This window comes from Eucalyptus grandis, chromosome 8 (genome assembly GCF_016545825.1).
Source record: "Eucalyptus grandis isolate ANBG69807.140 chromosome 8, ASM1654582v1, whole genome shotgun sequence".
NCBI lineage: Eukaryota > Viridiplantae > Streptophyta > Magnoliopsida > Myrtales > Myrtaceae > Eucalyptus > Eucalyptus grandis.
Genome location: NC_052619.1, coordinates 46,671,324 through 46,683,203, shown reverse-complemented (window position 1 = coordinate 46,683,203; position 11,880 = coordinate 46,671,324). Strand labels below are relative to the sequence as shown.

General features: G+C 38.0%; 1 protein-coding gene across 1 annotated transcript; it reads right to left on the bottom strand.

Annotated features, from left to right (window-relative positions):
• Positions 1-4,860: 4,860 nt before the first annotated feature.
• LOC120287286 (toll/interleukin-1 receptor-like protein) lies at positions 4,861-5,437 on the bottom strand. The gene is made up of 2 exons (XM_039300033.1): positions 4,932-5,437; positions 4,861-4,882 (listed from the first exon to the last, which is right to left on the bottom strand). Exons 1-2 carry the CDS (start codon positions 5,435-5,437, stop codon positions 4,861-4,863), a joined length of 528 nt encoding a protein of 175 aa, XP_039155967.1.
• Positions 5,438-11,880: the final 6,443 nt, after the last annotated feature.

Genomic DNA, 11,880 nt, shown 5'->3' with positions numbered 1-11,880 from the left:
TAGACTAGAATTAAAACATGTAATGTACCTTAATCAAGTCCCATGCTTTTGAATCATCTTTGAAGCCATTCAAGTCAAGTTTAAAAACAACAAGATGATCCAAATACAAATTGTCCGCCCTAAAATTCGGATGAGGAGAATGCCAAGAAAGCCATCTCAACTTTGAATGACATTTTGAAAAGTTCCCAACAAAAGTTCCAGTGCCTAACTTGAGGAATCTTAGGTTTTGTAACCTTTCAAACTCATCATTTGTGATCACTATGGGGAAATCCAATCCATTTATATTGAGTGCTTGAACCTTGTCCTTCCTCTGTAAGATCAATTTTGCAATGATGTGAAGAAGTTTGTCTACTTCAAACCACTATGTTTACAACTTGAATATAGGGGTGAGCACGGTTCCCGGTTCTAAAGAGACCGGTTCCATTTTCCGGTTCCCTTTTTCTAGGAACCGGAACCGGTCATAATTCAAAAAAAAAAAACCCTAACTTTTCCCCGCAAGATTTCCCCCTCTGCGGATTCTTCCCCCTTTCCCTTTCTTCTCTCTCTCTCTCTCTCTCTCTCTTTCTTTTCTCCCCTTTTCCCTCGTCACGTCACTTCTGCCCCCCCAACTTTTCTTTTCTTTCTCTCTCTCTCTCTCTTCCCTTTCCCCCTCTCTCGGCCGAAACCCTACCCCTTCTTCTTCTTCTTCTTTTTCTTCTTCCTCCTCCTCTTGCCGCCGCTCGCTGCTTAACCCACCACCACACCGCCACCCCACGCCCTCCTCACCACCACCTCTTGGCCACCGAACCACCACCACCCACCCCTCGTCCGACAAGCCATCTCACCGTCCGACAAGCCATCTCGCCGTCCGACAAGCTGGTCGCCGAGGCCGCTCGCCGAACCCTCGCCGTTTGACGCCGGTCTCTCTCGTGCTCTACCCGTCGCCGAGGCCGCTCGCCGAACCCTCGCCGCTCGACGCGCTTGGTCTCTCTCGTGCTATGCCCGTCGCCGAGGCCGCTCGCCCGAACCTCGCCGCTCGACGCCAATCTCTCCCGTTCTCGCCGTCGCCGAGGCTGCTTTGCCGTCGCCAACGCCGCTCGCCCTCGAGGCCGCCGCCGGACGCCGCAGGCCACGCCGCCGCCGCTCGACGCCGCCGCCGGACTCGTTTATCACGAAGCCTAAGGGTCCTGTTGAAACATTGCGATTTGCCTTCTCTTGAATTCGGCATTTGCCAGGATCAATCAAGGTACGGTCCTCATCTAATCTCGCTTTCCGTCGATCTTAAGGCTTGCTCGGTTATTTACCATGACTTTGACCATTGGTTCAGCTTTGCATGTTAATTATCCTGGTTGAAGTTTATGGTAAGGATTCTTTCCGACTGAAGTTTTTTCACATTTCAGGAAACTATCTGTGTTAAGAGAGAACTTCAGCACCTCTAAGATGAAGTTCTTGAAATTTGACACCAATGGCTTTGAGAAGATGTTATTCAGCGCCTTTGCATGTCAAAGGAGACAAAGATTGTGCTTACATCATTCTACCGCCCCAATCTACGTTTTCTGAGTTTGTTGTTTTCTTTTGTTCTAAGGATTGGATTAGGTTTTTGTGTTCATAGGGATATTTAAGTGCTTGAAAACAGAAATATGCACCAGCATGATTTTGGTAGATTTACTCCTAATATGAACCCGCTGTTAACGGGTTAAGCATAGCGAGAGAACTTCTTCATGGACTTACAAAAAAGGATTTCCATGTTTTGATAAAAACATATGGTTTGAGAAGAAAGATCGGTGACAGCCAGCATATCCGATAATTCAAATTTAAAAATGAAGAAAAAAAAAAAAGAACCTGTTGGAACTCCGGAACCGACGGAACTCCGTGACCGGGTAGGGTCCAGTTCTTGGTTCGACGGGTAGGTTCCGGGTTCCAAATTTTTGGAACCCGTACCCAGGGTAGGTTCCAGTTCCAGACGGAACCGAACCGGAAACTGGAACCGCTCACCCCTACTTGAATATGTAGTAAAAAATAAAAATAAAAAGATCCTTAACAAAAAAGAAATTCTACTAATAATAGGACATTTCTTACTTACCTCTTCAGTTTTTACGATTTCGAGGGCCTCTTTTGCAATCCACATCCTACTTCGCTTTACAAATTCACTTGAACTTTCTTCACGCACAATTTGCTTTCCCATATCTATTAGTTGATCATGCATCCAGATCATGTCATCGTGCGATATCTTTATCAAACACCGACTAGTAAGGACATCAATTCCTCTTCTGGGGTATAACTGACAATCGGCCCACATGTAAATTGCATCGGTCTTCTTCTTATGGGAAAAGAAGCATGCTATATCAAGAAAAATTTGTTGCTGATATTTGTCTAGGTTATCATAGCTAATCCTTAACTTCTCTAAAATCTCTTTCTCCGGTGCTTCCCTTAATCTGATTAGTGTCTCTTTCCAAAATGCCTTGTCTTTCCCTTTAAGTAACGAGCCTACCACTTTAATGGCCAAAGGAAGCCCTCCCATACGTGAGACAATTTCACTCGAAAGCCTGCGAAAATCATCCCAAGGAAAGTTTGTACCAAAGGCATGCCGACAAAATAGTTGAAGTGCATGATTATCATCCATCTTTCGCATCTCATACTCTAGAATTTCACCTTTGAATTCCTCAACTTGCATAATAGTTGTGTTTCTCGTTGTAATGATTATCCTGGATCCTGAATGTAATGAAAACTTATCCATTAGGTTCTTAATGTGCTCTTTATTATCAACATCATCTAGAACCACAAAGACCTTCTTAGTTGGGAGTGTTCTTCCAATACTCCTCCTTCCTTTTTCAATATCCGTAATTTTTTCCACAAATCCATAACCAACAATATCAAATAATAATTTCTTTTGCAAATGGACTATGCCTTTTTCAGTCAGTGAGTTTTCTCGAACATTCTCAAGGAAGCTACAGCACTTTCCAAAGTGGGAATATAATTGATTGAAGACGAGTTTGGCAAGAGTTGTTTTACCGATGCCACCCATTCCATAAATTCCAACAAGCCGCACATCGTCATGGTCGACAAATAATAAATTTGTCAATTCTTTTACCTGATCATCAACTCCAACTAAAAGTTCAGTCACTGATTTGTGTTTTATCTCCAGCATCTTCAATACTTTTTCAACAACTGATTTGACAATCTTCGCTTGGCTCCCATGTACGCAAGCGCTTTCATTAATGACTAGATTAATTTCATATCCATGCATCACCATCGGGACTGTCAAAATCTTAACTTGAAAAGATTGAAACCCATCACCAACGTTTAAATACACTGAATAATCAACATAGGCTAATTTAGTAGAATTTACTCGATATTTTTTCCATACATGATTCGTGAAATTTCTGAAGAGTAGTATTGGCTTATATGATGGCCAGAGTTACAAAATAGCTACTATATCGGGCATACATCAAATTTCGGTATTTGTAGCGAAACCTAGGAAAAGATTTAAGCGATCATAATAGGATATTTTACACAAAATTTCTTCTACGGATCTAATTATGTGAAGTATAATTGCATTTAAAGAGCTGTCTCACGTTACGATGTCTTCAAAATTGAAAATCAAGAGATCCAACTCCCATGGGATTAACTTGGTGGATGAGGAATGAAGACATGTATGTGGATTAAGCGCACAACAAAAGAAATTCTCAAACGGCATGTTGGGCACAGTGACTACATAACCCAGAAGCAAAAGAGATTGCCAAGTCCAGCAAATTGTGCAAAAACAGCTCATTTGCAATGGAGAAGCCAATGGGCGCCCACATGCTATGTAATGTATAATAGGGGTTAATTCACCATATATTTATCCAAATTTATCAATTGACAGCCAATTTATATGTTGTTATTGATGAATGATGATAAAATATGAAGTTGTTTATATAAATGCCAAGTGATTACCCTCAAAACAAGATACAAATGCCTTGCTGGTCCACGAAACTACCTCATGTTCGAGCCATGTGGCCCAAAATTCATTTCAACCTTTATCACACTGGATTAGATAATTTGGGTGATTACGACATCAGGACTTTTTTGTTTGCCCAAGACAACCCTCGAGAAAGGAGAAAAGGAAAATAATGACACTTTGAAAAAACCATTTTCCATACTTATCAACTTGCATCTCCACATTTTCTAATTTACAAATTGAATCCCTAATTTTCTTTTTTTCTTTTTGGTCAAATTGCATCTTTGGCCGGAACTTATGAATCCGATTTCCATTTTCTTATCAAAATTAAACTCACCACTCTCCTTGACCTGTCACCATCGACCTTTAGCCGCCGCCTGTCCTCGGCCGCTGTCTACTGGTATGCTCGTACACTGCTAAGTTCCAGCATCTCCTACACCGAGTATCCGTTCCTTCCCCCTTCCCTTCCCCACCCCTTTGTAAGTGCGGCCACACCACTCGGAGGCCTCCATGCCACTACCGACCTCAGATCAGAAGTCGGCAATGGTCATTCTGGCCCGGTCCAGATCAAGGTTGTCTGGCCTTGATTTGGACTCTCCACGAGTTTTGCAGAGTTAGAGGCGCAGAGATGATGGCCCAGTCCTTCTTTACACGTTCTCGGGAATTTCTCTATTAAATATACGTGATTTTTCTTCGCCGAATCTTAGTTTACTTGTGTAACTGGTGTTTCTTGAAGATGCAAATTGCATGTTTTGGGTTGAAATTTTTCTGTGGATGCAAACTACAAATTTAGATAAGTGAGGATGCATATCAAATTGAAGCTATCGACATGCAGTAGAAAATTTTAGGATGTTAAAAGCAGAGGATATAAAGGTGAATGAGAGCAGCAATTGCAGGTAATTTTCAATAGCTCTATTAGAAAGGGAATCGAATGAATTGTTTCACAGGACAACGTTGTATCCCCTATAACAGAGATAAGGAAAAATAGGTAGATATCTTAAAAGAGTATTACCTTTGATCCTTTTTCATATTCCATCCCTTGATTTCATCTACCTGTGCAAGAGCTTTTTTCCATGCCTGGACTTCGTCAAGAAACCTCTTCTCGTGCTCCAAAAAAGCATCGTTATATAGTGGAGTCTTAAGTTTAATATCCTCAGGTTCCACGTCAAAAAATATAGGAAGGATACTTTTTTCAACATTGGACTTAGACACATTGTCTACTATGTGGGCAAGCTCACGGAGACACCATTTACTGGAAGCATAAGTCCTCGAGAAGATTGGTACATAAAATCTGGAACTATTGATAGCACGTAGAAGGTTCTCACCAATGACTTCACCAACATGGAGTTCATCTTCGTCCCTGAATACGCGAACTCCAGCATCTACCAAGTCATGATAGAGGAAGTCTATGAATCCATGACGAGTATCAGGTCCTCTAAAACTCAGGAATACTTGGTACTCATCCCCTAATGCTCGTGCAGCATCATCAGTAGTCATTCTGGTCTTTGAGTTTGCCATAGCTAGGGAGTTTATAACTACCGGATCTCTCTCTCTCTCTCTCCAAAGAAAAGGTTGGTTTGTATGGCTTTAGCTAAGAACTAAGCTGAGGTTTTCGATATGAACGAAGTGAGCAGGTGCCAATACCTTAAATCCTTGGCCGGCTCACTTTAAAATCAATTCTTTTTTTCGTCATTTCCCACCTAACCCACCGCAAGAAGACACCGATGAAGGTGACCGAGAATTTTTAACAAGTTACGAAATTTTTTAAGACTCCTTGGGAGACCATAAAAGCGAATCAGAAGTTCTTCGATTTCCTTTTTTCATTGTTTCCTTTAAAATAAAGTCATTGGATCTTTATAATATTGCGAAATGTTTAAGCAGCTCCCGAATTTTTTATTTTTTTTATGCGATTTTTTTCAAGCAATATACTTCTTTATTCAGATTGGTTATTCGATCGCAATCATAAGCAGGACGACAAATTCTAATGTTGCACCTTATGAGATGATTATAAGGTGTGTTTAGGAGAGCTTTTGAGAAAATGTAGAGGATTTTAGATTTAACGGTTTTTTCAAAGTGCAAATAATACTTAGTAAAGTGCAATTGAAAAGTGTATTGAGGAACAATTTTGATTTATATGTTGTATGGTAAAATTACACTTGTAAAGAAGTTTAGTTACTGACCCAAAAAAAGAAGGAGTTTAGTTATATTTTTCAAGTCAATAAAAGAAAATTGAAGCACAGCAACCGGCAGCACGCATCCAGCCGCCATTGCACGTGGTTGAGGGTAAACTGGAATTTCTCAAATTTAGGGAGGGCAAAGTTGGAATAGAGGAAAATTCATTAACATTCCAGAAATGCTCAAAATCAAAACTGGGTAGAACTTGCATTGGGTCAAGAGGCTTTGGAAATGCTAATTTTGCCTCAAAACCTTAATTTTTTTTTTTTTGCTGAAAACCTTAGTTTTTGACTCAAAAGCCTCTTTAAAAGTCCAACCGGATGTAGTCATAATATACAAAAGAGAACGGTCATTTCCACCGCTATATGATTAAATCCACCGTATTCTCACTAAAGAGATAAATTGCCTTTAGTCATCCAAATGAGCAAGAAAGTGGGTATGATAGGCATGGGAAAACATATTTGACAGTTTACATATTGTATGCCTCAGTCAATTCGTTTACATATTGTCCGCATTTGAAAGATGGTATCGCTAATATCATAGGAATGAAAATGGAATGGGGAAAATTTGAGAAAGTTTTCTATATCTAAATCCGATCTAATTCTAATCTAAACACTACATAAAAAATACGAAGTTCCTCCTTTTGTTTTTAAAAGTCTTTTCTAAAAAATACCCGTCAAGCCAAAACATTATAACCCTTAGGCTCCGTTTGTGTTGCAAAAAATAAATAGTTTTGAAAACATTTTCCTAACAATAAAAACCTGTATCACTTAAAAAAATTAACAAAAAAATATTTTCACTATCCATAAAAATATTTAAATATAAATTATTTATCTATAATGAAAACATTCTTCATCGACTAATTATTTTAGCGATATAAATAATTATATTCATAAAAATATTTTCTAAATCATTCATTTTACGCGAAACAAACGGAACTCTAGTCCTTTCCCTTTTCCAAAAAATTGCAACTCTTCAACCTAATTTTCATTATAATTTCCATTTTTTTTTATGATCGAGGGATCGCCGGAGATCACCCTTCGTGGATCATACGACCCTACGGTACTCGATAACATCGATGGTGCCTCGCCGCAAACAGCTATTTAGACATGAATACTCGAGGGGGCTGGCCCAGTAAACCATCCCTGGGACCTCCACTTAAGTCGCAAGCATCCGAAAATTCAAACTCGTTCCCTCTGCGATGAGGTAGTAAAGCCCAACCATCATGGCTACCTATGAGTGGGTCAAATTTCCATTTGTTTTACACTTCATGGGATGCATATCTCATCATTAGAACAACGCCATTAAAACTTAAAAGAGCCATTAGGACTTCGCTCACCGGAAACTTGTGTCTACAAATTTTGGGAGTAGAGGGGCAAAACACTATTTGGCCAAGGAGGAGAGATTCATAAATAGTGTTTAGTGATTGCGCGACAACCACAACGACCTTATGGTCTAGAGAACTTATTATCTCAACCAAATCATGTAGTCCTAACTATCAGATTGTTAGCACTCTCAGTCGCATGCTTTATATATGACTTCATCTCTATTTCTCCTTATCTATGGATGTCTTTAAATAGGTGAACGCGTTGCCAATTGTTACTTTAGAATCGAAGTTCACCGTTTTTTCTTTCTTTTTCCAGCTAATGCTCTACATTAGCTAGTAGAAACCGGTGAAGGTCTGCTATCTTCAAACCATACAGGTCTATTTAACTAAGATCGATGATCGGTAGACTATAAAGGCAAATCCGTTGCTAATCACATAAGTTTTCATTTTTGACGTGATAATATACATGCAACTCCGCAGGTCTGGTGTTGCATTTTTTTGGAAATGAACCGAGGTCCCACCTACTTAGAATTATCATGTAGGGCTTTATAGATGTCTCTATAGATAAAACAAACTCATTGGCAGCAACCGTTGGCTCTAGCGTTTGGAAGATTTTCGCAGAGGACGTCAAGGTGATAGAGGGAAGGAAAATAAAAAATTTGGACACCTATTATATTGTATTATTCTATCTAACTAGAATACGTAAAGTCACGCGAAATCAACCTTTTCTCGTGATTATCTATTTCCCATCCGACGCTATGCATTAGCAAGTAGACATCAGTGGAGGTGACCAAGACTTTCTAACAAGATAAGTTTGGGAATTTCTAAAGAATTCTTGGGAGACCATAAAGGCCGATAAGAAGTTTCCGTTCTTTTTCTTTGTTTTTCTCCTTGGAAAGAAAGGCGCCTGGTCCGTAAATTATTGCAAAATGTTCAATCAAGACTTTTTTTATACTACGCTGTGAAATGCAGAATAAAAAATGTAACGGGGGAAAAGTAAAGAAAGCTTTTTGCATACATACATGCATGCATGCATATCTAATCATAGAGATTAGAATATTCATCAATTGGTAATCTAAACACTATGAAATATATGAAGTTCCTCTGTTTTGTCTTTGAACGTTTTTTGCTCAAAAAATTCCCTTCAGACCGAAAGGTTGTGCAACCCCTTAGTCTGTTTACCCTTTTTTGAATAGTTGCAACTCTTCAACCGGATTTTCACTCTAATTCCCATTTGTTTTGCACTTCACCTGTTCACCGGACGCAACATTTCATCTGTAACCCCCAGTTAATTAAAACTTCAAACAACCATTAGGACTTCACTGACCGGATACACGTTGTGTCTGCCAACTATGGGAGCATCATTTTCCATTTTCTCTTCACATCATAGTGAAGTTGATGCCCCAAAAAATACACATGTCAGGAGAAAGTTCAACGTGCTCATTTGAAAAGGTCGCCCCCCCTCCCCCTCTCTAAATCCATCTAAAAATGCACATTTGTTATCCTATGAATTATGATATAGAGAAGTTCTTCTTAGAGCTGGGGCAATTTGGCAATCCTGCATTTGGTGGATTCCAGCCCCTTCTTATTCAAAATTTTTTAACTTAGTATGCTTGAAATAATTATTCATCTGTTTAGGCTTTCAACATAGATTCTTTTAGGTATAAAATATAAGTTTACTCTACGTAGAATTCTTATTTGCTAATACCCTTATTTGAAATCTTAAGCAAAAGCTTGCTCAAATGCTAAATAATCGCATATCTTTGTGGAAAAATATATCCACTAATCACACGTAAAAGCATGAAAGAACCATCTTTTAATTTTTCTTTGTTCCTATAAGTAGATGTTACATAAGTTTTTGATGTGACGTCGCCTCGGTAAGAAAAGAGCTGAGGTTTTGGACATGAACTAGGCAAGAAAGTGCTCATGCCTAAAAAGCTTGCCGACTCACGTTAAAGTCAAATTTGATTGTCCTTTTCCCACCTAAAACACTACTTTAGCAAGTAGACGCCGGCGAAGGCGACCGAAACTTTTTAAAAGGTTTGCAAATTTTTAATGACTCTTGGGAAGACCATAAAAGCCGATAGGATTTTTTCGTGGGAGAATGACACTAGATATATTATGAGTTGTAGATAACGCTCATTTTAATAACAAATTTTTTTTTTTTCAAATTACTCAACTATCACTTTTGTGAAAAATGATTATTTAAGTGACAATTTCAATTGGAGCTACTACAAATCAGACGTGTTCTCGATCTTATGTGGTTTATTTCCGTGCTTAGTCAGCATATAACCTCTAAATAACATTGTGCAATAGGTTAACAAAATGATCATTTCAACGACAGTCGTTGTTAAAAAGTGATAACTTCAATACTAATCTTAATGAAAAAGTAATCACTTCACTGCTAAAAAAATGTCATCACAAATAAAATTTTTAAATATAAATGTCACATAATTTTTTTGGTTGGAATTTCTTGCTAGAGGCACTGAAGTGATCGCTTTTCTCCTAGGAGCCAACACAAAATTTTGATATTAAAATGAGCGCTATACATAAATCATAACATTTCTAGTGTCCTTTTTTCAATTTTTTTCCCCTTTGGGATAACTAAAGGCATGCAAAGGAACTAGGAATTGTCCAAAACCGAATCAGAACTGGTGGTTTCCAAGGGGAGTGGTCCTACTTTTGGTTCTAGGTGTGGAATCACTCCGATCCACCCGGACCAAATCAATAATATATATAATTTTTAAGAAAAATTTTCACCAATAGGAAATTTTTTAAAAAAAAGTGAAAACCCTAAAAATTCATAATTTGAAACTCAACACCCATTAATTGAAAGCTTATCTCGTTTTACTCTCATCTCGTATGAGTTGTCTCTCTATCTCTCACTCATAATCTCGACTCTCAAGTTCAACACCCATCAACTCTCAACTTTCAATATAAGCCTAATCTTTTTACTAATCTTCCAATTAAGAAAAGAGAAGTTTTTGGTTTTTTTGCTTTACTTTGGATTGCTGGAAAATGTTGGACTGAGTGTGTCGATTTGGTTCTCAGGTGGGTTCATGGGATCAACGGGCGATCCAGTTCTAAAGTGGAAACCATCCACCAACGTCATACTCACCCCGAGATAATGGCACCATGTTCTTAAACTATAGCAAAATATTTAATTACATTACTGAACTTTTAATTGTGCAATTGGGTTAGATTTGTTTGTTCGAATTGGACCTTTCATTTAATTAATAAACTAAGATGTTTATATAGCCATTATATACTGACGTTGTACTTAATTGGATAATCATAATATTAAAGTTGTTTTTAAAAAAATCAAAAAGACAAATCTTAGAAAAATAAAAACCAAGAGCGTGAAGGCAACTAAGCCGCAATTCAAATAAATTTTTCATTTGTTTTTGTTTCCTATTTGGCTTGATAAGATATATGTACAGCCCCAGAGTCCGGGGTTGCATTTCTTTGAAATGAACCTGGGGTCCTACTTTCTTACATTTATATGTAGCATTCTATAGACATCTTTATAGATAAATAACCTCACTAAGCAACAACAACGTGAAAATTATCCATAAAGTCCGAAACTTAGCGTACTTTTGTCAATTCAATTCTAAATCTTTTCATTTTTTACCAATTTAGTCAATTCGGTCAATTTTTACCGAAATTTACTAATGTGGACCGAATTGGTAAAAGTATGATATGTTTAAGACTTTTTGAACAATTTTCCAAAATAATCATTGATTCTAGCATTGGGCATAGAGGACATCAAGGTGATGGATGAAAGGAAAAATAAGAAATTAGATATCTATTATATGGTATTATCCTAGTAAACTAGAATACATAAAGTCACACAAAGAGATTTTTCTAGTGTGGTTTCAGAAAAGAAACAATGTTGGCTGGCTCCTTTTAAGATCACATTTAATTGTCTATTTCCCCACTTTCGCCCGGTGAAGGTGTCCTCAGGACTTCTGAACAAGTTTTGAAATTTTTTAAAGAATCCTTAGGAGACCATAAAGGCCAATTGGAATGTTTCCTTTTTCCTTTTGGGATGAAGGCATTGAGTCCGTAAATTATTATTAAAAAAAATTATTAAAAAATGTTCAATCATGTCCCTCAATTTTTTGGGGTTCCTAAATTGTACACTTTTTTTTTTTTTTTTTTTGGTCCTCGTTCAGATCTTAGGTGAGGGTCAGTTGCCCTCGTAGCTTCTCCAGGAGCCTCATCAGCGAGTGGAGAGGACTGAACAAAGAGTGCAATCGTTTAATTAGGCAAAACTAAAAGGAAACAAATGCATCTCATGAATTTCGAAAAACTATTTTGGTTTTATTGCAGAATGAATTCAGTCTTTAGGCAAAACGAATGCAATCCAAGAAGCAGTACAAAAATTTCCTTTTGATAAGGGTGCATGCATTTGTCCAAAGTGAATTTCTTTTTTACTTTTCAGATTTTCCTTCTGTTC